The sequence below is a fragment of the Chaetodon auriga genome, chromosome 16 (genome assembly GCF_051107435.1).
Source record: "Chaetodon auriga isolate fChaAug3 chromosome 16, fChaAug3.hap1, whole genome shotgun sequence".
Taxonomy (NCBI): domain Eukaryota; kingdom Metazoa; phylum Chordata; class Actinopteri; order Chaetodontiformes; family Chaetodontidae; genus Chaetodon; species Chaetodon auriga.
The window spans coordinates 16,151,877-16,179,490 of record NC_135089.1 but is presented as its reverse complement, the minus strand read 5'-3'; the positions used below and the strand labels follow the sequence as shown (position 1 = coordinate 16,179,490).

General features: G+C 42.6%; 1 protein-coding gene across 2 annotated transcripts; it reads left to right on the top strand.

Annotated features, from left to right (window-relative positions):
- Positions 1 to 1,549: 1,549 nt before the first annotated feature.
- Positions 1,550 to 12,346, top strand: nptxra (neuronal pentraxin receptor a). Of its 2 annotated transcripts, XR_013078306.1 has the most exons (6): positions 1,550 to 2,577; positions 6,390 to 6,672; positions 7,118 to 7,359; positions 8,683 to 8,862; positions 9,442 to 10,163; positions 10,244 to 12,346. XR_013078306.1 is itself a non-coding variant. In XM_076751960.1 (5 exons), exons 1-5 carry the CDS (start codon positions 1,864 to 1,866, stop codon positions 9,670 to 9,672), a joined length of 1,650 nt encoding a protein of 549 aa, XP_076608075.1. In that variant the 5' UTR covers positions 1,550 to 1,863; the 3' UTR covers positions 9,673 to 12,346. The 2 variants fall into 2 exon arrangements, 1 of the variants encoding a protein (XP_076608075.1); XM_076751960.1 differs by having other exon boundaries at positions 9,442 to 12,346.
- Positions 12,347 to 27,614: the final 15,268 nt, after the last annotated feature.

Below are 27,614 nucleotides of genomic sequence, written 5' to 3'. Positions count from 1 at the left end.
GGAAAACTTGAAAGCCCTGATGTCACTGCAGCACACAACATAAAGGTCAAGGGTGACCTCGGTGATGAATTGAGCTCAGACTTGCTGGCTGCAGAGTCTCTCACAGAGGCTTTTATAACCAAAATACATCAGCGGTATGTTGATCATTAACTGGGCAGCAGTGTCCAAAAGTCTTCATCCACACTGGCCTTTTTAATGTACTTGCACCCCTTTTATTATAGCTCTGTAGAATGTGCATGGACTGTGCTGCAGTGTTGAACAATCATTTAGCTCCAATAAGCCAAAAGAAACATCATTTTATTCTTGTATGCTTTAATCCCCAAATGCATTCATAGACGGAGGCACTTCAATCATCCAAAAATACTAAAATAAAAACCCTTTAAAGCTTTAAGAACCCCTGCAATCAACATTAGGTGTAGCACAGTGGCAGTGAGAACCCACATTGCTGCTGCAAAGCTATTTACAGCCAAACATGCCACTAGTGACTTTTAGTGTATAGGCTGAATACAAATGAGTGTAGCTCAGACATTACTCTTAGTTATGTGTGAGAAGTGATTGTTTTGTACTTACTTTTCCCAGGCTCTTGTCCCCATCTCTACAGCAGTACTTACCCATCTGCTTTGCTATTCTGGTGTTCCAGTGAAGACTGAGAGTTATTTTCTGCTGCAGACATGCCAGACGTCTCACGCCGTTTCCCTCGCCTGTCTTACATTAGAGCTTTCAGTGCCTGCGACTTTGAGAAGTCTTAGCTTAAATCCCCCTTAATACTTGTGTGAGAATGCACATCACACCCTAATTTTATACACACAAGAGCTACTTCCCTCACACAGTGAGGAGTTTTCTCACACCTGTCTTTGTCTCGCTCTGCGTGCGTGTCTCATTTTCTCTCTGCTACTTGGTCTTACTGGCAAGCATGATTTAATGAAACTCGCTATTAGCACCAGGCCTATATCATGCTCTGCAACACACACACACACACACACACACACACACACACACACACACACACAATCCCCCACTAGGGCTATCATTCTGTCATCTATGCTGCTGTAGAGCTGTTCCATAGGGAGCCTTGAGGCTGACTTATGGCCTTCCACACACCACATTACAGCAGGCCTGTAATGTGCTACTGAGCAAAAGAATATTACGCTGAGGGGAGGAAAAACTAATTCATGGGTTGTTACGCATGCAGGAAAGATCCTGTTTAAATCTGCATCTTCAGTGAAAGCTTGAGAAAAGACAGAGGAGACTTTCGTCCTCTTTGAGGCTGCATGCAGCAGGCATTTTAGCACACGTTGCAACATCTGCATGATAGAAAATGTGATGTTTCATATCGTATTATCGCCACAATTTAAGAAAAGTACTGATTGCTGATTGATACACTGCTGGAAAAGTTAGCTCTAGGCTGCATAAAGAAGACAAAATGTACAAAAAGTGCTCTGTGAGACTGCATGGAGGAGTCTCTCTCTCTCTCTCTCTCTCTCTCTCTCTCTCTCTCTCTCTCTCTCTCCCTTTTTCTGCCTCAGTATTAACAGGCTGGATTTTGCCTGAACGCTGAGGACATGCGCGCTGAACAGGCAGAGGAGGTGTAACACAGGCTGCCTGCTTCTGATGTTTTGCTCCATGATCACTCAATTATGTTGCGGAACTCTCATTTTATAGACGCCAGTTCTTGTGGCAAAGAGGAAAAGTGAGGAGCTGCTTTTTTTTCTCCATTTAGATAAATGAAAATAATTTGATACTTCTGCTGTTTTGGCACCTTTACTTTCTCACGCAGTCGGAGTGATTTTTATTAGATTTTTCTAATAATCGATTGCACCCGCCGCCACCCTGAAGTTCATTGTTATTATCCTGGCCGCCGGGATGGTGGCCTTCATCGGAGCGGTTATCTGCATCATCGCAGCCGTCCACACCGGATCCTCCAGGGCTGCCGCGGCACAACAGCAACCAGCAACCGACAACCACTCGCTGTACCCGGACGCGGCGGCGCAGACCCCCGCTGCAGGGGGCTCTGTGGCCCGGGCCGGATCGTTGGGCGCTCTCCATGGTTCTGAAATGCCCGAGTCAGAGGCACCAACCTTTAACATCGGGCTCGGCGGGCTGGACGGGGTCACTGGACTCACCGGGCATGACCCAACCGTCAGTCGACTCATCTGCACGCCGATCCCCGCCGGGGAGTGCAACCCGAAAAACTTTCAGCAACAAGCGGAAGACCCGTCGCTGTACGCGGGCGAAGATTGGGGCTACCTCCGCACCACCGCGGAGGAGCTCCGGCAGACGGTCCTGCAGCAAAAGGACCAGATATTAACAGACCAGCGGACCATCAGAGAGCTGACGGGGAAACTGACGGAGTGCGAGAAGGGGCTGGACGGCAGGAGCAGCAGCGCCGACAGACGCGGCAGCGCCGCAGGGCTGCTTCGAGGCAAAAGCACGACAGAGGAGACGCACCTGGAGCGGATCATGGTGCGGGACAGCCCGGCTTCGACGCATGACGGTGCCCACCTGCTCACCGTCAGGGCTGTGGACGAGCTGGAGCAGGCTATCACTCAGCTCAAAGACCGCATAGAGAAACTGGAGGTATGTAGAGTGTGGGGAGAGAAAATCAGCCCTCCACATAAATCATCTCCTGCATGCAACTAAAACAACACTTGAGAATGAATCCCAAGGAGCAGCCTTTGGGTCCCACATGAGGGATTTCTCTATCATAAGATTCACTGAGATGGTGTTCATGGTCTGCCTTTGAATATTAATGTATTTTAACTCTAGCTCCATTTTGCTGTAATAAGTGACATCCATGGCTATATTTGTCTCTTTTTAGTCCCTTTTAGTATTTCTGGCCACGCATGAGTGGTTTATGAAAGCAAGGGTTTTCAATTTTGAATGAGAACAAGTGAGTTATCCAAAAGGCTTTATGTGTGGCAGTTGATATTGGCAGCCAGATACTTTTTTTTTTTTTTTAAATGCACCAATTACTAAGTATTCAAGAAACTTGAAAAGGCAGAATATAAGACAAAGACTATCTCCCTTTTTGTCTGCATACTTAGAAGATAATCAATTAACTGGATCATGTGATTCAATCTGAAGCTGATAATGATGCTCACTGCTGATACCATCAACATTTAGTGATTTTGTATAATCATAACGTCATCTGTTCATCTCTGGCAAGGTTACTAATTTGTCACGCCAAGAAAACAGATTGAGATTTGAAATGAAAGAAAGAGAGAGCAAGATGAAAAGTGAGGCAGGGGAAACAGTAGGGGGGGGAGAAGGAGAGGGAGGGAGAGGGGAGATGAGGATAAAGATAAAGTGGGTAGGAGGAGGAGGAGGAGGAGGAGGAGGAGAGAATATCGCAGGGTAACATGAACCAAGCCCTTATCTGACCAGAATCCGATGATGTATAACCTCATTTTTGGCTGAAGCAATACCATACATTATTTATGAGTTGCCTATATTTGTTGAAAGCACAGACTAAACGTGCTTCTCTGCAGTGTAGTACTCCTCAGTAGCTGGTAGTTTATGTAGGACATGTCTGCACGGGTCATTTTCTTTGAAGATTATGCACACTTTGTCTATTTACCATATTGCCACTGTCAAATAAAAACCCATGCTTCTCAGGAATTCAGCCTCCTCAGCTGCACAAGTTTCCTTTAACAGAACACAATCTCAATGGGTTTCACAGGTCTCAGGGTGATATGTGGTTAAAACCTAGAACATGATACTGTAGCCAATTTGTTCTCACCCCCGCTCTGTTCCTTTTACCATCCAAGTCACGTTTCAGTGTATACAGGTACTTGGCCTAGTTCAGTAGTGTACTGGTGAATATACGAGAAGAGCACTCACCTGGGAATACTAGTCAGTTCAAATAACGGTGTTAAATTCCTCACCTCTTCAGCTCTCTTCTTGAATCTGGTCTACCCATATGAGTGCTTGGCTGACCATGCACCATGCATACACTCCAGTAATTCTTAATACCACTCACTACATGTTTGTTTCTGCAACCAGAAGAGCTATGATGCCAACCTTTCCTCACACGTCAGGAGAGGAAAAAGTGTCTAAAACAAGGCGATGTGGTTGTAAATGGTGTGAATGTGCAGGTACTGTAATGGTTTTCCATTTCTAGCACAGACTGTCTGATAGCAGGTTTTTCTGTAGCGTCAGTATAATTTCAAATAGAACCAGAGGCTCAATGATAGGAGGTGTTCTGTAATAGCATGCTGATCCACCTCCAGTGTGGTGATCCTTTGGACTTTGCTTTACCCTTTGTACACACTGTGTCAGAAACAGGAGTGTGAAGAACAATGTCTTGGAGCCTATATACTGTGTGGCATCTTTTCTGTTTCAGCAATTGTTTGATCAAATGAAAGAATAGATGCTCTTTTTTTTCATGCTGTTATTAGGCTAACATAAGGCAGCATGGGTGGGTGTAAATGAACAACAGCATTTCAAATGTTCACATGGGCTCTGAAAATATGCCACTAATGCATTTCTAAATTGAACATTATTGCTGTGTTGTTCTGGTTCCAACACATCAAGAAAGGATGAAGTTCTATGACTGGAAATAATGCACAAAACCCTTAACAGCTGCATAAAGTCAGACCAAAATCCACAAGATTACAGCCTATTACACCAAGTGTTTGCATAACAAGCCATAGCTGCTAGGCTTTACAAAGAGGTGCTTTGCGCTAAACGCTAACGTCACCATGCTAACATGCTCAGAATGACAATGCTAACATGCTGATATTTAACAGCTTAGCTGTTACTGCTGATCATGTTCTTCATCTTCAAGGGCAAAGGCAAGTCTTTATCATTCATCCTCTGGGCAAAACGAATTTCTGTTCAACCTCACTGCAATCCATCCATTAGTTGTTGAGATATTTCAGTCTGGACCAAAGTGGTGGACCAACCAACAGGCTGTCAATGTGCAGCCATTAAAAATGTAATGGGCACACAGATGTTAGTCACATCTCTTCAGCTGTCAAGTCAGGGTGAGGTCCAGGCGTGTAATATTTGAGGATATAAGAACATAATGATGCCTTTACCACACTTATGCTGTTCAGGATATTTAGAATTTTGCTCACTCTAGAAATGTTTGACATCTGCACATGTAAATACCTGCCTTGGAGCCTAACCCCAGGCTCAATAACAGAACTGTCAAATATATTTGCGAGTAGATCACCTATCACGACGCGACTCACGGGAATGTTTCGAATCGAGGCTCCCTATTAGCATACATATGATTTAAGCACAAGCGTCAGTGCTATCCATAGCAAGATGCATTGCCATCATGATTCAAATGTGTTACATGTTTGAAGATACTGAAATATTCGGATAGGAGAATTGTACAATAGTGACCCAAAACTGGATAGTAGTTCATTTTACCACAGAATGTAATATCACCAGATAAAATTGTGTCTGAGTTTGCTGGAAAAATACATGTTATCACTTCAGAATGTTCTATTTTCACACAGTGGTTATCACTGTAAGAAGTATTTGTATTTTATTGCCGTTAAACAATTTGCTTGGTGGATATGCAGGACCATGCAGGTTTTAGGCATCTTGTTGAGCCTGTGTTTCCCACATTCCTTCCCCTGTGGTATGCGTGTTTATTTCAGTCAACCATTATGCAGCAGGGCCTGGCAAATTATTGTTGACTGAAAGAGTTTATTCTCTTGGCTACCTTTTCTGACTTGCAATTATTTGTTGCGTTTTGCTTAATTGGGAAAAAAAAAATCCCTGGAGACATGAGATGGCTCAGCTTAATAAAGATCTGCTCATACAAAAAACTTCATGAGTGACAAGAAGGAAAAGAAGTGAGAGAAGTATTTTTGTTGTGAAATTCACAGAAAATCCGGAGGAATATGAAAACTGGGCAAAATCAACAATGCATCTTTGCATAAAGACGGGGGGAAAAACTAGCATGGATCTGTCTGAAGGTCACAAAATCCACCTCCCAGCACCTCTAAAGCTCACTAATTAACATCTCATTCAAGTAATCCACACAAAACAGTATAAAAACAACAATTTGTGGATTTTATGGGAGCTAATGTTGGGAAACATGAGAATTTGTGGTTCTGAGTAATGTACAGGACTATTTCTTAAAGGAATGCTGAAGTACTCTTTATAGGACAAAACTTCACATTGACTACAGCATAATGAAAACTCATTAAATCAGCCCTGAGATGTATCACCAGGCGTGATGTAATGTTTCAGCAAAATCAATTATTAATCACGTCCAATAACTTCTCCTTACATAGGCATGCTCAATCAATGCTGTAACTGCAGACTATAAATGCATTATGAACTGTAGATATGTACTTAATGGTAATTTCCTCAGACTGTAAAACCCACACTGTGAACCAGTTTTCATCCACTGTCTCCCTCCTCTGCAGTCAGACATTGGCCCATTTCCTCACAACCAGACGGACAGCAACACCTCAGGAGTGCCAGAGGAAGGCGGGATGTCTGGCGGCCCAGAAAGGGTGGCTGATTCTGGGCCTCGAGCTGGTGCTGACAGGCCCTGGAGGATGGAAGACTTGGAGGGGGAGCTGGAGAGGAAGGTGGAGCTGCTGGACAAAGAGAGAAAAGCCCTGAGGCTGGAAACAGAGAAACATAGACAGGAAATCGACAGAGGCATCAATAAACTACACCACCGAATCTCCGGACTGGAGGAAGGTGGGTATGAACAGAGGTGGAAAGAAAGGAAAGAAAGAATCAGAACGTGTGTTTATGTGTGGATAAATGTTAATGTATCAATGAAAATATAAGAAGTGACTGTGATTAATTACTTGCATGATGACTCATGTCACTAATGATGAGAAATAATCTGGCATAAAAGTGACCTCAGATGTTTCTCGCTCAAATCAAGCCATGGGCTTTCTTTATGATGAATAAATTATGTTTAACTTATGTAAAAGAAGAAAAGATCAGAAAGACTATGAAATCCATGCCCTGCTTTAAAAAAAAAAAAAAAAAAACAGATCAGATGTTTTGAAGAAGAAAGTGCAGATCTATTTGATCCTCTTGCCAGATGCCTGTGCATGACTGAGCCCATTTCTCTTTACATTCTTTATCACCTGTTTTATTTCCACATTCATGCTCTCTTTCCTCTTTTCCTCAGGTATCTCGGGGCATTCTTTCCCAGAGGGCTACAGACTGTCCTTCCCAACTCGGACAAATTACATGTACGCTGTTGTGAAACACTCCATCCCAACGCTGCGGGCCTTCACCATCTGCATGTGGCTGCGGCCTGCAGAGGGAGGAATCGGGACACCTCTGTCTTATGCTGTTCCTGCTCAACCCAATGAACTGGTGCTGCTGCAAGGCCTGCATACCCCCACTGAGCTGCTCATCAATGACAAGGTGCTGTATCAGTCAAACTGCCGCTACCGTATGTTTGAACTGACATGTCTGCTGCTTGGGTGCAACTGATTTTTGCATGGTTTATGTTATGGTCTATGGGTCATATTTCAAACGATTCATTGAACAGGTTCTTGCAAGAACATGTTCTGCAGAACAAGATGCTAAATACCACATGTGCAATGGAAGTATGTTTCTCAGATACAGACATGCATTTCTATTTGCATTAACTGTAATATCATATTGACAATCAATGCATTAAACAACATATTGGCAGGATACATTGCACAGTGTACCAAGCATTTCTATTAAAAAGCAAAAGTATTTCTTTTGCATGTATTTGAAAATATATATGTTCCTCTATCCATTCAAACATATACTTTAATCTGCAAATGTAATTATTCAGTCTGTGCCAATACAGTCTGTTTGTGTTAGTGATGCACAAGCCCTGGAGAATTTTGTTAGTTAGCTGTGAAGGTGCAGCCAGAAAAAAATGCTTTGAATTAGGAACCTGTTACCGTGTGATGCTCACAGAATCATTCAAGGTTTTCCTCAAGAATATTTCAGTGCCTTTTTAAGAAAAACATTAAAGGTAGGATCGAAATGTTGTATCTCAAACACAGAGTGCTAACTGTTTCTAACTTTCCTGTCAGGCAGGCTGGATCCAAGAGTCTGCAGCACTAATCTGGGGTAGATATAGTCTACATGAGACTTGACGGCAACCAGTGTACATATCTTACATTATTTATTATCACCATAGCATCACCCTAGAAGAATTTCACTACTGCTTTCTGCAAGGCTCTCCCACTATCTGACACTCTACCACTTGTACTGTATATAAAAAGCATTACAGTCTCGAGTAGAAATTCTAATGTCTATTACAGAAGAAATAGTGCACTATATTAGCATACAAATAAGCAGACCACATCAAATGAAAGACCCAGTTTAGCAGACAAGCTAAATAGCCTCATTCATGTGCTTAAATGACAAACTAATGTACCACCTTGACAGCAGTGCAGGGTGGTGTAGTGCAGGGCCTTGGCTTTAGGTATAATTCAATGAAGTCATTATGGTAATAGAATCCTGGAGGAAAAGTTCTGTGTCCTTGGAGGTAGCACAATGTCTTTGGGACCGAGGAAATACTGTATAATAGCCAGCTCTTATACCCTGAAGACTTGAAAGAGAAATGAGATGTCAGAGAGGAAATCAAATACTGTAGAGCAGCAGCCTAATGGTACACCTTACATTCAAATGTGTGACAGTGGAAAACATCAGATTACAAACACCTACTTCATCTCACCTGCTCTTTCACTGTCTTTTTACTAGGTGGCGCAGTTGCCTCTAAACCTCTCCAGAGGCAGCTGGCAGCACATCTGTGTGAGCTGGAGCCAGAAGGGAGGAGCTTGGCATGCCTACCAGGGGGGAAAGCTGAGGGGCGAGGGTCACGCACTGGCAGCCGGACATCACATCAGACCGGGAGGAGTGCTCATACTGGGGCAGGAGCAGGTGAATGCATGAGTGAAGGTGTGAAAGGCTGAATGAATTAAGTTTTAACTGATTGGAAGCAGGTAAGGCTGGCAGGTTGCTCCAGACGTAATGCAATTTGCCCATCAGGCTACTGCTGACCACAGCGCTGCAAGCAAATAGAAGTTTACTCACTGCAACTGAGGGTCTATTTTTTCACTCACTTCTCAGTGAGTTGTAAATAAAAGCATGAAACACTTTGAGGGCCTTGGTGAAAGCAGTGTAAATGTACAAATTTGATAGCTTGGAGTCTGTGGTGCACAATGTTTCAGTGCCGGGTAAAGTGTGTGTGTGCGTGTTTATGTGTGTGTGTGTGTGTGTGTGTGTGTGTGTGTGCATAATGGTCATAAGCAACAAGGGTTATAGCTTAGAGGGCCCTCATCCAGAACTGCAGTCCTGCATTCACTTTTTATCACATCTTCTTCATCTCTCCAAAAGCAACTCAACAGTCTTGCCCACGGCAGCAAAGCAGTCGAAGCTGAAGTCTGTCTGTTTATGAAAGTAAAAGTGTTTTTGTCATCAATCACTTTCCAATCCAACTTTAATCGTCTTTCTCTCCAGGATTCCCTGGGCGGAGGTTTTGACTCATCCCAGGCTCTGGTTGGAGAGTTGTCCCAGGTGGGTCTTTGGGACCGTGTCCTGTCCTCTGGCCAGGTGGCCAGTTTGGCTCGCTGCGGCAAAGTAACCCAGGGCAGTGTGGCCCCCTGGACGGAGAACGGAGTTGAAGTTTACGGTGGAGCGACCAAGGACCCAGGGGAGCCATGTAGTAAACACAACAGGAGCTCCCAATGACAGATGAGGGGAGGCTATGAGGAGAGGGGATGTGAAAGAAAAGCACGAGGGGCGTAAAGTTGTAGCGATTTCAAGTAGGAGGGATCCAGTTTGCCCAATATTAAAACTGCTACAGGATTTTCTAAACAACATTATGTGGCATGGACTGACTAGAAAAATGGGCAATTAATGGTATACAGTATATTTATATGACCTGAGTAGAGGATTTGCAGTTACTTCACCAAACTTCTAGCAACCACAACTGATGGCATGAAGGTCAACTGGAGAATTGTGCAATACAAGATGAGATTTCTCATAAATAGCCCCTACAGTAGCTGTAGTATGTGTATAGATCACATTTTATAAGTTATTAAATATTCTAATAAAGTTGATTTATTTTCAGATTCAGGCCTCGCTAACGTTGGCACTGGTCCTCGCTCCTATCCCCCTTTGCTTTGCTAACGAACCAGCTAGCGGTCTAATTGGTGAAAGTAATCAATGCAAATATTGATGTGAGAAGATGAGCAAACAATTGAACCTCCTGCTAGCTATCAATTAGCAAACATGTTAGCAACGACACAGTGATGGTTAGCTGACCCAAACTAGTATGCTAACAAATTTACATTATCTAACTCTTAAAGAAACTGTTAAACATGTTGAATAATATGTGTAATCACTTTCTTGCCGAGCACCAGTTTTACATGTGTATCGGACCATCAGTAGCTGGCTAACTTAGCTTAGCATAAAGGCTAAAAACAAGGGGAAACAGCTGGCCTGGCCCTGTCCAAAGTAATACATTTTGCATACCAGCACCTCTAAAGCTCACTCATTAATTCTCCACAAAAAAAAAAAAAAATCATCATTTTTACACATTGGTTTTTGTACAAGATACAACTTGTTAATTAGTGAGATATTTCCCCACCCCCTTTATGCTAAGCTAAATTAGTCAACATGCATTAATGTGAGTGATTCTGATCGAACTCTCAGCAAGAAAGTGAATATTTCCCAAAATGCTGAACTTCTCCTTTAAGCTGATCAGAACAGGGGAGATGTTTGTCATTTAACAGTTAAAACTGTGCAGAAATCACCACTGTCTATTAATTCTGTAGAGACAGCTGTGAGCTGCTGACCTCCACTATGGCTGCCAGAAGTTGTGTCAAGCCAGCTGAAATCCCTCCATGAATGAGGAGTGAAGTTAATTAAGAGCTGCGACAGCTTTAGAGTTAAGAGTCAACGTAAGGTGATGAAAAATGTGGGAGAAAGTGGTGGGAATATTAAGTAGATGAAAGCAAGGAGTAAATGATGAAAGAGAAAGAAAAGAGGGAGGACAGGGAAAAAACAGACACTTTTAAGGAGTGACGCTACATTGTTTTCACCTCTGCATGATGTGTTCATGTACCTGTAATGTCTTGCCACTGCACTGTGTTGCTCACCAGTTTCACAAAAGAGGACAGTGCCTCCTGCATCCAGGGCTGGCAGGCAGCTGCCTTTGTGTTTGTCTCTGAAGGCGCGAGGGTCTCTTTTGTTCACTAAATAAGTTACTGAACAAATCTAAACCAAGGAGTCTTATTCCCTAAGGAAGTCACCATCACCACTTGCAGAACGATGCTCTTTTTTGGGTGCATTTTACATATTTTTGACAAGCTTTTGCCCCATTTATATCATTCTGTGCAAATTTAGAAAATCAAGGTCAAAGTATCTAATCAAGGAAATATGTCTCAGACGACAACTGTCGGCTCATCCTTGTACTACTTCATGTTCTTTAACTTCATGCTCTTGAATGCAACCTTCAAGAATACATCACATTTAATTCCTTTTATTAGTTTTAAATCTACATAATGTGCTCACAGTAATTTTAACATGACTGTTTCGTCTTTGCAATTTTATACATGCAACCAGTCAATAATGTGGTTTAATGAATCACCAACCTGCAACCTCCAACTCCCCCAGCCTTTCTTCATTCCATGCATGAGTTGCGCTGTATGTTTGCAACATACCTTGTCATTTTGATGATTACTGTACGAGACAAGACGTTAAATACAGATTGTTCATTTTGAAATCTCTAAAACATGGACTCTCCCTATAGCATAAAAATAATAATCCTTAGTGGAAAGTGCCTGTCAGGGTGTTTGCACCCATGTAAACAAATGATCAAATTTATCATCCTAATGGAAAAATTCACACTGCGAGACATTTTGAGCTAATTGTGCATCAGTGTTGCTCTGAATCCTTTGGTGATTTTCTAAGATTTAAGAGGCTTGATAAAACATTTCAAACCACAGACACAGGACTTCTGTGCAGTGCCGCCAAGCTGATGCCAAATCAGGTCAAAATCATCTTGCTGTGCCTAATAGTGTCTTTGATGATGCCTCTCAGTCTGCAGTGTTATTATTAATATTATGCCTGGTGTCTGTTCAGCTCATGTCAGAGCTTTTTCGAGCTTTTTGATAGTGATGTGGCATTATTCTGTTTACAGTTATTGGAAATGAAAGCTTTTTAACTCTATTGGCAATGTTTGTCTTTTCTTACATACGCCTCTTTTTTTTTTCACTGTATGCATTGGTATCTTGTCTATTTTCATGTTGTTGTTTGTATAAATACTGTATGTCCGTGTCTTGTATGGTGTTGTATTGTTCTGCGTATGTGCCGTGTACAAACCTCAAATCTTTATTAAAGTCCTAATTTTCAGATGTAACGAATTTGCTTCTTACCTCAGTGTGGAAAATTATGTGAGCTTTTGAAAGAAAAGTGCTTTGAAATCAGGCTATAAGAGACTCTGCTTGTTTTATTCCAGGGTGTACAAACACACACACACACACACACACACACACACACACACACCTGCACTGTTGTGACGGTTACTTCTGAAATGTAATAGGTTACAGATTACTGGTTAAATCTGAAATGTCATAAGTAATGTAACTATTTTAATTACTTCATCAAAGTAATGTAAGTTATTATACTTGATTATTGTACTTGAGAACTTTTTTTTTAGTACTTTTCGAAGAAATGTTTTAAACTTGGAATCAGTTGCTTTACCTGCAGATGTTTTCTTGGGTTTGACATTGAGCATTTCGATGTTGACAGCATGTTCAGTGCTGGTAAACAAGCTTTACACTGTGTAGTAATGTCAGTGTACATTTTTGATTTCATAAGGAAAATAATGTTGAGTTTCCACCAGCCTTGACGTGGCTGGCTGATCCCAGGCAGGTTGTATTGATTTGAATCAAAGTCACAGAAGAAAGCCAATTAAAAACAAAGCACGAAATCATTCTGACCAATGAATGGGGCCTGTCCAGACATAGAGACAGCTTCTCATAAGCCATCCCACTCTTGATGGTGTTGCGCTGAGATTTTTCCCAACACATTTGCTGACCCACGTTGTTCAGAAATATGACCCACCATACTCTGCCTCTGACTGGATTCCCCTGATATTCTTCCTCTGACCCTAACTAATCATCACCCCACATGCCTAAACCCAAGCAAACCAAACCAACGAAGGCACTGGCCAATCAGAGGCAGAGTAGGACGGTCATTCCTTCATCATCCTAAGGGGAAAAATGACTTTCTGCATTGCAAAAAAATGCATGCAACACAATGAATGTTCTATTCAACATATAAGATATTTACCAAAAAGAGCATATTTACATAAAACCCATCAATTAAAACAATTAAAACAGATCACAATTACATGTATTTTGTAATTCAATCACATAATACAATTATATGTAACTACCTGATCTCCAACACTGCACACTTGTAATGTAAGCGCAGCAGCGACTAAACCTGCTGTGAAAGCAAACCCTCCTCCAGTAACAGCGCTCTCCAGACTCCACAAGAAAAATACTTATTTTTTAAGAAAGTATATTTCTCTGTTCTCCACATCCTCTGTTCAGTCTCCTCCGAGCAAATTAAAGGAGAGAGTTCAAGGAGAAAAGCCTGGAGCCTTCTCCCTTGGGTACAGCAGGCGTAGATGTGAGTTAAGAGTAAAATGAGGATTTGGGAGACCCAGTGAGGCATCTGTTGCATATCAGCTACTCATCTAGTCATGAAAAAACTGGTTCTATTTCTGTAGCACATGTTTTAGAAGCATAATGGGTTCAGGACCTCACATTCAGTGAAAGTCTTAACTTGACAGCAATACAATGAAAATAAGCATACAGTCGATCGAACAGACAGTATTCAGTGTCATGGATACTATGCTGAGGCCTGTGAAGATACTCTAACATCTAATACAATAAATACCTGCATGATTTAATGCAATCCAATGAAATAGACCAGCAACTTCTTTGACATTTTGGGAAATATGCTTTTTCGCTTTCTTGCTGAGAGTAACATAAAAAGACTGATGCTCCTTCCGTATTTGTTCACTACACGTAAGGCTAATGCTACAAGCAGCCAGTTAGCTTACCTTAGCATAAAGACTGGAAACAGCTAATGGCTCAGGAGTCATTTTATGAGCTGAGCTGACAACAGTGCTCTCAGTGAGGAGCAGCACCACTGAAAGCTCCTGATTCAGTGACGATGTGATTCAGTATCGTCAGTTCACTTTGAAGATTCAGCGTTAAAGACCGCTTCATGTACTGAACACCTCCAGTATTAGCATTTCCTGCTGTATCCCTCTATTTCCAGTCTTTGTGTTGCGCTAAGCTAACACTGAGAGCTGAAGTCTCAAATTTAAAGCTCAGATATGAGAGTGCTACCAGTCTTCTCATCTAAGTCATGGCAAGAAAGAGGTTTCCTGAAATGCAGAACTATTCCTTTAATGTGAATTTACATCTTACATGAACTCCCATGTGACCAAAGCCTTCAGAAATCAGTTTTACTGGGTTGCATAAACTGTACATATGTTTATCTTCTTGTGTATCCCTGTATGCCATTACTGTGTAATTTCCTCGTCTCCAGTCTGTACAATACAATATTAAAATAGACAAATTCAGCTCTCACTCTGCCTCCACTCTCCCCTCCCCTCTGTCATCCTTCAGTCTCACCCTCCTCTCATCTTCTCACTCCCCCACTGCTCCTCTCAGTGGCATTTCTACTTCAGACCCCGCATCCTCCTCCGCTCATTGTCGACTGTCACCTGCTCTTTACTCAGTCCCTGAATTCCTCCCTTCCCATTTCTCAACCATTTCTTCAGCCAAGACACCCTCAACATGTCTGCTGACAAACACAGAGACGCACACACAGCGTGAGGCTCTGACTTTTCTGACTGCCGTCACGAAACTCACTTTTACAGATAATGAAAATTCAAGGGAACAAGCATACGAGAGATTTGTAAAAACAAACAGCTATGAGTAGGGACTTAAAAACAAATCCATTTATCTATGCTCCTGCGCCTCAAGACACAAGTCATGCAACATCATTTTTTCAGTCTTGATTCTTTCATAAGCCTGTGTAACAACACATTATGGTGATGATTTGATAAAGTAGGTACAGCAACTAACAGAACCAAAGAACAAAACAGCAATATCTGTAATCCCTAATTAGAATAGTCAATCTGTTCAACCATTCCCGTGGATAAGAGACGACTGGGCACCGTTTGTTCACGCTATCCTCGCCGTTAGTAACGGACTTAGAGCTTAAGTCCATCACCGGCTCTCCTGCTCGTGCCAGACAGTCACAGTCATCTGGCTGCTGTCACACAATTTAGATCTAAACCCAGTCAAAGTCCTGTTAACCTCATTACTGTGCTGGTGGAGCCTGCTGTGTGTGAGAAACTGCTTAGGACAGAATATTAACCCCTTCAGCGCTGATGTTGAAGAATCCTTGCTCATCCATGTTGGGATGGATCTGGGCTGAAGACGTCACAACATGCTGCTTCAATCCATGGGGCGTTCAAATATCATGGCTGTGCAGCATCTTGCTGTTTAATAGTCCTATCTGAACCAGATTATGTAATATGCAACAGATTTATAGGCTTATTTTTTATGCTATGTGTCTCACATCTGTTATGGTAGTGCAGCTTTCACAAAATTGCCTGTCACAGCGAGCTTCTAACTGCTTCTGGCAGGCTGTCGGGTGTTAATTTCTTTCTCAGTGCTCTCAACATTTCTCAGAGGCAGCAAACGGAAGAGACGTAGGAGGAGACGCAAATGCAATGTGTGATTCTCACACATCAATTCAAATCGCTTCTTGTCAGGTTACTTTTTTTCAGTTTAGCACCGCAAACAAAGGTATCGCACCCAGGAACTGGTATCTTTACTTCTCTCACTGGGACATAATAATGTAGAGCGCAGCAGCAGCCGGCAGCCCATGAAGAAGGCACAGGAGTCTCACAGGAACAGATATACTGGCTGCAGCAAGGACTTAACCTGTGACCTTCCACTGCCTGTGCGGCCCACATGACCACCAGGCTGGGCGCCTTTACCACTCAACACATACCATGTAGAGCCGGAAGATGATATTCCCTCTTGGATTACTTATCTAATCCATTATATTCCATCTCGGAATGGATAGATTGTAATCCCAAGTAATCCATGAGATGGATGGACCAACAGAGTTTGCCTCATGCTTCATGAACTGTCAGGCTGTCATACAGTACAAATGAATTCAGGCTAAAATGTGAAATATTCCATTTGTCCATAGTTTATTATGTCACTGCATGTGCCATGTTCTGCCTCTCTTTGACTGTTAAAATGTGTTCAAGCGTCCATCACTGTAGATTAGAGACCAAATGTGTTGGCTCCTCTCTGGAAATGGGGGGGAATGTGTTCTGGTTCAAAGCTGTAGGCCTGCTGTATAAATGAAACTCATTGGGTTTTAAAAGCTGGAGCAGATATTCAGCCTGGAAGCTGCTTTTTCTCTCCATGTCAAATGAGCAGCTCCAAGAAGTGAAAATGGAGCGTTGCTCTGATGGGATTTGACTTTAGGGGAAAACTTTTTTTTTTTCTTAAATTTGCAGCCCTGGTAAATATTTATTGGACTGTCCCATTGGAAATTAATTAACATATTTTTGTTTCAGGGTTGATTTAATCTTAAAACAAAGTGCTCTTCCAGTAGAGACTGCAACTGCAAAACTCCTTTATATGTTTGGGATTTACTCCGTTCTGCAAGCCCTTGGGTTACTGTACAATTTCTTAAAGTGATCAAACACATTTTACTGAAAGATGCGTTTTTATGTAAAGCAGCATTGACTGGTTTGCCAGAGCTGAAGCACGAAGCAACCGTAGCGATGCAGTAGGCTACAGCAACTAGGAGTGTGGCATCAGAAACGCATCAACAGTGTTCATATAATTACTCTCACTGCCACAAGGGGGAGACAAACGTTCTGGGTGGTTATCAACTTAAAGAACTTAAATCCAGGCCGAAAAGCTGTGTTTTGCTGCCCACTCTGGTGGAAAGTTGCGAACCTGTTTTGTGTGGTCAGAAATGTGCTCTACTGAACCGCTAACCGCACCTAAAAGTGATGTCAGCTAGTCCACCTGCACATCACTGCAGCGAGGGGGGAAGTTAAACCACCGGAGGTCAGCAAAAACAAGATTTTTAGGTGGACTTAAATTACTTTTAATACTTATAATCTGTAAGATTTCAGGTCAGATTTCACTGTTTCCTGTGAATCCCTCATGCACAGGTCATCTGGGATGGCGGACTCCGCCACTGAGAATGAAAAGGACTTATAGAGAGACAATAACAGATTATGATTTGAATGCCTGTTACAAAAAAAAAAAAAATACTGACCATAAATAAATAAAAAAAAAAAGTTACATTTCATGGATTACAACAGTAATATTTGGGTTGGAATAGTATTCACACCAGACAGAGGCATTTTGACATTTTGCGGTCATCGTGATAACTACTTTCCATCAAAATCCTTAAATCCACCTACTCATCACTTTCCCTTTTGAACCAGAGTAGGTAATCCACCTACTCATCCTCCACATGGCAGTGTACCAGAATCGTTACAATTCATCCACGCACACACACACACGTCCAAAATCCCCACAGAGGCTCCATCTGGACAGGAACACGCTTTGCTCTTCCTCCGTCTTTGTCACCCACTTTGCATCTCATATTCCTCCCTCACTTATCCTCTTTGGTTTAATGCAATATTCTTTCAAGTGCAGGTAGGTGGCCTTGTATAACTCCATGGGCATGGCTGTAATGCAGTCAAAGTCAATGGCTTTGTTTCCTCTGAGGCCTGCTAAAAATGTATACACGCACTCTGCTGTACAACTATACCCCAAACAGCACATTTGGTAAAAATAATTCAGCAGTCTTGACTCACTTGAGGTTGTGTAAGCCATGTTATCTCAGTCAGTCAGGATTTTTTTTAGGGTTTTGGGAAAAGCTTTACTTCACACGTCTTCCCATGCTTAATTGTTTTATTGAGTATTTGGTCAGTTCTCTTTCTTCGCCCACATGCATTTGGCTGGGCACTCAGTGGAAGGTGTCGCACATTCAAGCCAACATCGCTGTTCAAGTGGAGATAAATCTCTATGTAGTATTAACTGAAGAAGCAAGAGAGAAGATCCTCACTGATTAGACTCCGTAAACATGTAGCGTCTGTATGAAACGGGAGCTCATGACGACAGGAGACAGGACACGATCCTCCTCATGGATTGTAGATGCTGGTGAAGGGAGAGCAACAAAAGCAGGACTTTATATTCTGCTCGGGAAGCCGCTTTGTCATGATGTAATACAGCCTGACTGCCGGTCATGTGTGTTTGGGCTGCATTAGCTTAATAAACTACATTTTCCTTCCCTTATTAATCATAAATCATATTGTGTGTCCTCGAGCTATTAGTCATGTTTCTGGTGTGAGAGCTGCTGCGTGAATAAATATCCATGCATTTCTGTTTTGTTAGGTTACACAGGGAATACCTGTTTATGGTACTATACCTGTTTTACACCACTGTTAACATGCACAACATAATGTGCAGGGAAATACGTGAATAAAAGCAACATCTTGGTACACGTGTTGAAAATTCAGTGCTCTTTGTCAATGTGAGGATTTATGACACATTTGATCGCTGTAACCGGTTTAGGCTTATCTGCGTAATCTCTCAACAATTTATGTATAATCCCCCTGTATATGCCTTTTATTAAAGCTTGTAAGTAGATAAAACAGTTAAAAATAGATTTTTAATTGGAGTTTTAATTGTTTTAAAATCAGGACTGTCTATGAGGGAAGCTGAGGGCTTGGATTTGTTTTGTTTCTTACTGATTACATCTCAAAATGCTGTATGGTCACTCCCCGTACACCTACAACTCCCTCCCTACCTTAAGGCTTGCATGGCTCAAAGCTCATCTTCACTACTCCTCATAACCATTCCTCACATTAATTTTCTATGTTCTCTAAGCAGACAACATGGGCCCTCTTGATCGGTTATTTCCACATGAACACAGTCCCTTCCCTCCAGACCTCCCTCCCTCTCTCCTTCACTTTCTCTCTTGGTCTGCTGAAGTCTCAGTAGCCTCCTCTTTCTCAACCTTTCGTCTCTCACTTCCTCCAAATTTTGTTGCGATGGTGCGAGCAGATGCATAATCATTTTTGAAGCATGTGACTCATTTCAGAGAGGGCTTTGGCCTCGTTGTCAAGTGAATGCGTGCGTGTGCGTTCAAGTGTTTTCAAATGCAGCTTGCTCGGCTCTTGGTCTTGCTTGTGTTGTGACAATCAACTTCGTGAATTCATTTATTTATAAAGCACATCCCGAATGATTCACTCTGCGTGCATTGTACTTTTGAAGCACTTGCGTCCTTCATGCATGTGTCTGTACGGTTGCTGAAGACACATAAAATGCCCAAGGTGTCTGTCTCCAGGCAAGAAGCTGTAACGTATTTGTACGTCTTAATGGTAACAGTTCTTCTTGCAGCTTTTGGAGCTGATGAATTGTACAAATTCATCAGTCATCACAATTAAACAAGACATCTTTTTTGATTATTCATCATTGGGTACATTCATTCCCTGTTCCTGTGTACTGAATGAACAATTGGACAGTGCAAGTGTGGCATGAAGACAAATGAGTGTCAGAGGACGCGTGAGTGGATGAGTGGAGTGTGGGAATGATGATGGGTGACAACACACAGCCCAGTCATCAGAGAAACATGTTGGCATCGCACATTTCTGCAAAACGTGGACGCATTACATCTCTATGTATATGTATCACATTCAAATCAAAGTGACGTAGTTCTGATTATCAGTACGTGTGTGAACTGAGTTTTTCTCACCATGAGGAGGAGGGGATGATGGTGGGGTGACAGGTAGAGAACTGTCAAACAGCAGATCACTGTTCAAGCCATGGCAATGCCCATATTTGTGTATAACTTTAAGCCTTAATATAATTCAATTGAGTGAGTTATTTAAAAATTCACCCTCTATACAACTGGGAAATTAGCATAGCTATAAAAACTAAAACTGTTTTTTGTAGCAGGCTGTAAACATGTTTATGTCTGCTGTAAATTTGGGCATTTTATTATGAAGGTCTATGGGAATTGGTTCATTTTGGAGCCAGCCTCAAGTGGCCATTTGAGGAACTGCAGATTTGGGCACTCCAGCTTCATTTTTCAGCCTTGGAGGTTGCTGCTTTTTTCCAGCCGTGTTTGCCCTGACAAAAGTGATCGTAACCTAACTACACCTAAACCACAGGAGCATACAATACCAACATTTATTCTGGCAACTGGTTTGCAACTTGACAATCAAACTGGAGGAACAAAAATGAAATGGAATGAAATTTCTTTGTCTTTGTGAGCCACATCACATATTTACATGAAGGTCAATATCTTTAGAACATAAGAAAATGAGCATGTGTGCTGCTGTCAACCTGTTTGCTGCAGCTGCCGCAAGTATGTACAGGGCATAGATCAATCGACAAGCTAATGAGGAGCAATGGAGCCCTTTCTATTACATCAACGAAATATAAACGTGCTGTGCACTCAGTCACCCTCCACTCTTCTGGCTGAATTTCATGGCGCGTATGTGTCTGAATGGGCCTGTTTAAAAATGCACTCATCTCTGTGTTTTGTCCTCCAAATATTTTCCAAGCGAGCACACACACCCGTGTCCTCCGAGGGCTTTTTGTGCCATCTGGAAATCAATTTTCTGTTCGCTGAAAAGATATACACAAACACAGGTACACAAGCACAAGCACACACACACATTTTGCAATCTTGGCTTTTTGCCGACAACCTTATCTTGAGAAAATGAAGTGACTCCCTCTCGCTCTCCTCATGTGTCCTCCCAACAACCCACGTCTTCAGTCTGACTTCGTGAGTAATGGGTCCTCCGAATCCACCACGCAATCGCTCTAAATAGAAGTCATCAATTAAGAATCACGAGCATGTATTAGCAGCACGACACCGGTGCAGCTCATTGGTCATGAGGCGTGTGGCTGCTTACAAGTCACACGCTGCAATCTTTTAACACTTACTGTATTTCTGTCTCTCTCCTGTGCACGGCGAAGCAGCTTGACGCCCTGACCAGATGTCCAGGATGGTGTTTAAAGTGACACTTCCTCACAGGTCATCTGCAGACGACTGGAATGCGAAGGCTGCACCCGCTGCCACACGGCTGATTTAGATGTTGGTAGCCCTCCGGCACACACCGCAGTTTTCTTTTAGTTTGTAGTTCATTTATTCATTTAGTTTGACCTTTTGACTTAATACACATTTCACTCACACACGCTTTAAATGCTGTTGGTTTTGATTAATTGATTTCATTCATTTGACTTTGTTTCAGAAATGGTCTGATGAGTCATTATATGTGTCCCCACATAGATATGGGTTGTAATAAACTACAGGCAAAGTCAACCTATTCCACCATCTTTCTAGTGAGGACGGGCTCGTTTAAAGTGAGGACATCAGTACCAAAGAGACTTTGTAAGTTGTTGCAGGTTTGGCGAGAAAGTAAGAACCAATCACAGCGCCCTATTGGGTGAAGTAGAGGAGTCATAACCAGCGTGGGATGCTGCCTGTCCCAGTGTCACTACCTCATACAAACTGTGCACATGCTGCTGTAAACTATCCACTTCAAAGGCCTACATATTGCTTCATCTAACACCACCTGAGGCTCTGTTTGTGAGCCGTGATGACCTCTGACCTCTCATATAGCTCTGTGGTAATAATCTTTCTCTTGCTACCGCCCACAGGGCTCCACTGAGAAACAAGCTGCCAGGACCAGTGCTCGGCTGCGTTTCCATACCAGCACTGATTGACATTTGAGCCAGACTGTAATAGAGTGGATCAGATGAAGCACTTGGAACAACCATAATGGAACTAATCTAACACTGCAGGTCTAGTCGAGCGTGGCAAAGATAGCATGTGGAGCCCTTTAGCTGGGACACAAGGGCAGACTGACAACACTAAAAGCACCTGCGAAGATAAAAAGCACAGATCTGGGACAAAGGTACATTTAAATTTAGCTTTTGATTACGTGTGCTGGTGCTGCTTGTTTTCTGTTACAGAAAAAATGTGTACAGAACTGAACTCCAAGTGGCAGCTACAGCTAAAATATGTTTTATTTTTTATTTTGTAGTTATCAAACCAGTATAGCAAAGTGCTTTATGACAAACAACACAGAACAGCAAAAGACTGAATAAAAAACCACTTTAGAAAATCCACACAGGACGAATTTAAGATTATGGAGCAACGATAAAATTGAGAAGAAAATGATTAAAAACACGTTGTGAGCCTACAGCAGGAGAATCGAATGAATTAAACCATAGTAATTAAAAGTACAAGAATCAATAATGAACACAATTAAAATAAGTTTTCTGAGGCAGTTTCATACTTCGCAGTGCTGCCAGCTGGCGAGTTTGGCAGCACAGTGAGTTCAGTTTTATTTGGAGAGAGAGTCTCTGTTATTAAAGCTCCGTCACGGGGAGTGCTGCACAGCATGCGACAACAGTTGTGTAATATCTTCTGCCTCTCTGGAGAAGCTCTGACAAGTCTGAGAAAACGACGCCCATGATGTCATTGTGATGTCATCGGGATTATATCAGTTTTATCTTGAGAAAGTCTCTGTTACAAACTGAGGGTGCAGAGTTTGAAAGATGTCGCCGTTTATCAGGCAGGCAAGATTAGGGATGCTTTCAAGTTGCATTATGGGAAATGCAGGAGCCATGTTGTCAAGACATACAAGGGCCTAAAAGTCAGGATATATCAGCCTCGGCTGCTTCAATTCTGATCATTCTTTTTTAGTTTCCCATAAGCCCCCCTGTACGTAGGTGTAATACTAAATCACCACTTTAACTATAAATAAAAATAAACCTGACAGGTGAAAAAACAACACACCTGAAGACTCATCTGTGACAGCAGCACCACCCTAAGCTTCCCTTATCCAAGGATGTAGTTTTTTGTATTGAAAGGATTGAACACGATGTGACAGAGCTCAGCCAGACACCACAGAAGCTAACGTAGCTAGCCACCTCCTGACTCATTGTACTGTGTTGTGGGTGGAGGAATGATGGACGGGGGGGCCTGCATCTATTTCTGTGCTGCCACATATTGTCTGGTAATGAATTATATTGGTCAGCCATGCTATGGCTCAGCAGCACACGCTAAAATAAAAGTTATTTCAGCACATATATGCAACCAGCGCAGCTCTCGACATCCACTTGTTCCTCTTTGTATTTCCCATTGAATGCATCACAATGCTAACTTGTTCATTTCAGGGACATATTGACACCCCTGAGCTAAACCTTACACTTATTGCTAATGAACAAGGCCACACGTGCCACCAAGGGCATTCACCCACTGACAAAGAACACATGTGAGCTTTCAGGCATGTGGAATCAAACAATGCACAGACCCTGCTCCATTTACACACAGTCACACGAAGAGATAAAGAGTCTTTATATTATTCATGTGTCTTTTTCCAAAGGCTCTAAAGACCAGCCGGGGCTTTGCACTTCATTCTGCCTTTCTGCCTTCATTTTCTGCTTCCTTCCTTCCTTCTTTCCTTCCTTCCTTCCTTCTCTCCTAATTGCCCCACGCTTCCTCTCACAGCAACATGAACATACAAATACACCACAGATCTGAAGCCGATGACAGATTGACCCATGCCGAGAGATACGGGATTAGATGATCCCACAATCTGTCATCTTGAAATGGATGACGAGAGAGAGAGAGAGATGCACAAGAGGTTGTGAAAGACGGATGGAGTGAAGAAATGTAGATGATGCATAGGTAAGAATTACTCCTCTGAGAGTACGGGAAGGCTGGGCTGCAGAGGTTTTATGTGATTTTGTATGTGTGTTGTTTTTCAGTCATCCCCTGTTTGAGCGTGTTCACAGAGGAGTAAATGTGTCTCTCCAAATAAAAATGTGCTTATCAAACACATTGTTGCTCTCACTCTAGTTGGTATTCCACACGAGTTCTCTCCTCATGCTCTCACCCTCCTCCAGCATCTATGGCACCTCTCCTCCCCTCCTTATCTCTCTGCCTTCCTCTCTCCTTTCCTTCTCCTCTCCATCTTTGTCTTTATTTGTAACCGTTCCTCTCACCTGTTTCGCTCCATCACTTCTGTCTCTTTTCCTCTCCCAATTCTTTCAATCCCCGCCTCCACTCGCTCCCTCCCTCTTCTCTCTCTTTCTCTCCCCAGATGAAATATTCATGCCCATCCATACTGGGAGTGTAGCAGCAGCAGCAGCAGCCAGAGCCACAGGAGTCAATGCTTTCAAAGACTTTGGGCCTCTGAGCTTACAGAGAGCGAGAGAGGTGGTGGGGGAGGAAGAGAGGGAGTAGGCGTGAAACGAGAGAAGAGGTGAAGACAGAAACGAGCAGGTGAGAGAAAGGAATAGACAGAGCTGTGACAGAGTGAGAGAGGAAGAGAGGGAGTAGGAGGGTGAGGGAAAAAACCAAGGAGCACCTCCATCACTTCAAACACAAGATCAACACATGATGAAACGCTTCTTTTGCATTTCACACACACACACACACACACACACACACACACACACACACACACACATGCACACACACCTGCAAACAGATACTGTAGGTTAAAGACAAAGAGAAAGTAAACCACAGAGAGATAAAGCGCCTCCAGCACTTCAAACATCGGCCGACACATGCTTAACACACATCACCTCTCTTAGTATTCCGTTCTCGCACACACCAAAAGGAAACCCTTGCACCCTCGGGTACTCATAAGGCCACTTAAGCAGTGTTTACAACCAGGCACACACGCACACACAAACACAAAAAAAGCATAAGCAAACAGTCTCATGCGAGATTACACACAAACACACACAGTGGGTCACCGAGGCTTTCAGCCCCTCCATGATCCAACAGGCTGCTCGTTCTCCCTCTAACGTGCCAGATGTGATCTTGAATTCACTTTGTCTTATTATCCCGAGCTTGCACAACAGAGCCGCCGTCCGCCTGCCTGCTGGATAAAGCACATGCACGCTCCAATTAGGTGCCAAATTCTAGGTTGTTTCCAAGCAACCTACATTAAGCTGCGACTGCTGTGAGGGGAAACGGGGCTTCAAAGCTTTGAAGGATGTTTGCGTTGTTTGAGTGTGAGTGTTCGAGTGTGTTTTATGGGTGTGTGAATGGGAGAAACGCAATAAAGAAGAGAGGGGGAGAGGCTATAAAGGAATTGCACAAATTTAAAATATCTTGTTATATGTGATTTCCTGACATCCTGTAACAAGTCCAGAGCACAGTGCCATCCTTGATGAGAGCAGCCAAAGCGTGGTCTTTCCTTCTGGTTGCTGTTGTTGAGCAGCTGACCGTGGAGTAACCTCTGATCACCATCTGGAGGAAGAAAAACATAAAAAGACGACCTTTAATAAAGGACCACATTACATATCTCCTAACTTTTTTTTATTGTCAACAAATACCATGAAAAGACCAAATCACAACACACCAATGAGCCACACTGTTGCACGTGTTCCTTTATTAGCATATTTTGCCTCAGTCCTGCCAAACGCACTGACGAATATCAATCCACTGCAGAAAATAGTCCCGAGCAAATACATTATTTTCTCCAGGTTGTGTAACATTGGCTCAAAACTACAGCGCCCAGCTGTCAACTGACAACTCCACCCCATGTCCTAATGCACAGTGGGTAATTAACGAGCGCTAAAACTGCTATAGCCTAATAAATTGCTGTGGTGCTTGAAAAACTTCTCACTGCTTTTTAATCAATTTCTGTAATTAACACAGCTACACTATGATTTTCTGTCTCAATGTGATTCCTCCCTTAAGAAAACTGAGCAGCGGCCACATCTGACTACACTGGCTGTTCTATTGGTTAATGTAATGTACCAAAGGATCACAAAGTCATAGTTTGAGCTACATTACTCTCAGTGTTGAAGGAGAAGAACACTGTGCTTGCTGTAACATGTGCTCACAGAGTTAGGAAGAAAAGTTTCTTCATAACAGACTGTTCATCTCCGTGTGATGGCAGTGCCCGGTTGCCAGGTTTTGTAGCCTGTTCTGTTTGCTTTCCACGTGCTGTGTTGTTATTTCTGGTGAGAGTTAGCAGGTAAGCATCTGCTGGAAGATTTCAGCGGGAGCCTTTCTCACCGACCATTAATTATTATGCTGTTTCCTTGGTGGGCTTGGCTAGCAAAACACAGAAAAGGCGATTTAGATCCCTTCCCAGCACCTGCAGGCTAGTATAGCTACCAATGAACCGGTAAACAATAGGTCCAGCTGCATTATTCCAGCTCCAATTTACAACCACAAGGATATCATCATCAAAACAACCAGTCATGATAAATTGGTACTGTCATGCATTTTGATTTTTCCTAATTTACTCAAACATGTAATATTTATATTTGTGTGCGTTTATATTACAATCTCATTTGTGATATTTAGCAGTTGTTTATATGTAATGACAGCACTCTTAGATGCTGCGTATAATGCCACAGCATATTGCCACAGGTTTGGAAAACATGAGCCTATTCTACTGGGACCTGCTGCAACATACATAATACATTCTCTCCCAAAGCAAAGTTGGCTAATTAACAGAAACGTATAGCTGACTAATTAGCATTATGCGAGAGAACGATTTTTCAACCCTCAGAGGACAGAAAACACTGAAAGTCAGAGAGAAGGGTTTAAAGTCATAGCAGGAGATGTTTATGATAAAAGAGGGGAGGAGGAACAGAAGAGGGGACAAGCTCAAAGAAAGGCAAAAAAAAAACCCCCACTGTGTTAAAGGCATGAATATTTGATTTAATCTGGCCTTCTTCAGAATATGAATTGATTACTCTGCATGTTTCTGTGTGTGCGCGTGTGCGTGCACCTTAAAGCGCTGCCACAGAAGACGTGAGTGTCTTTCCAAAAGCTCCTAAAATATGGGAAAAAAAATGCTGGTATGCTTTAGAGATTAAAGAGGTAAAGGTGACACTTGTTGTTAGCCTTTATTTTTGAGAGCCACTCCACTGACTTACCACACCTGTGTGCAGATCACTATTCTGAATCAATGAATCAGCCCTCTGGGCAGGACTGCTGTACAGCAGCGCTATCATCACCCACCATGCATTGATCCAGGCAGACTAAAAGATCATTTGGCACTATGTTGTGATTCTCTTCCTCTCAGCCGTGGGTCATGCAGACACAGGTCACCGCAACATGCCAGTCGCCTTGTTTCTGTTTGGATTGCAGTGATACTGAGATAGCAAACAAACACGCATATGCAATCTCCCTGGGAAAGAACAGGGGGGGAAAAAAAAAACTGTTGCAATGCCACCAAACTCTGAGTATCTGCCTCATTAACAGAGGAAGAGGAGCAGAACAGAGAGAGGGAGAAGAAAAAAGGGTCTTGGAGGGAAAGAGATGTGAGTAATTCCTCCAGCCTGCTGGTCCACACAGGGAATTTGGGAGCAGCAAGTTGTTCAATAATGTATTGATTTTCTTAGTGAGCTTTTCTTTCTTTGAGGATTTGATGTAAATGATTATCTGACAGTTTTCTGCTTCACTAGTGCGCTGTGAGTGGAAGTCTGAGTGCCTGTCTCTCTGCTCATCTCACCTGTCTGTCTGACAATATTAACTAATCAGTGGACTGTTTA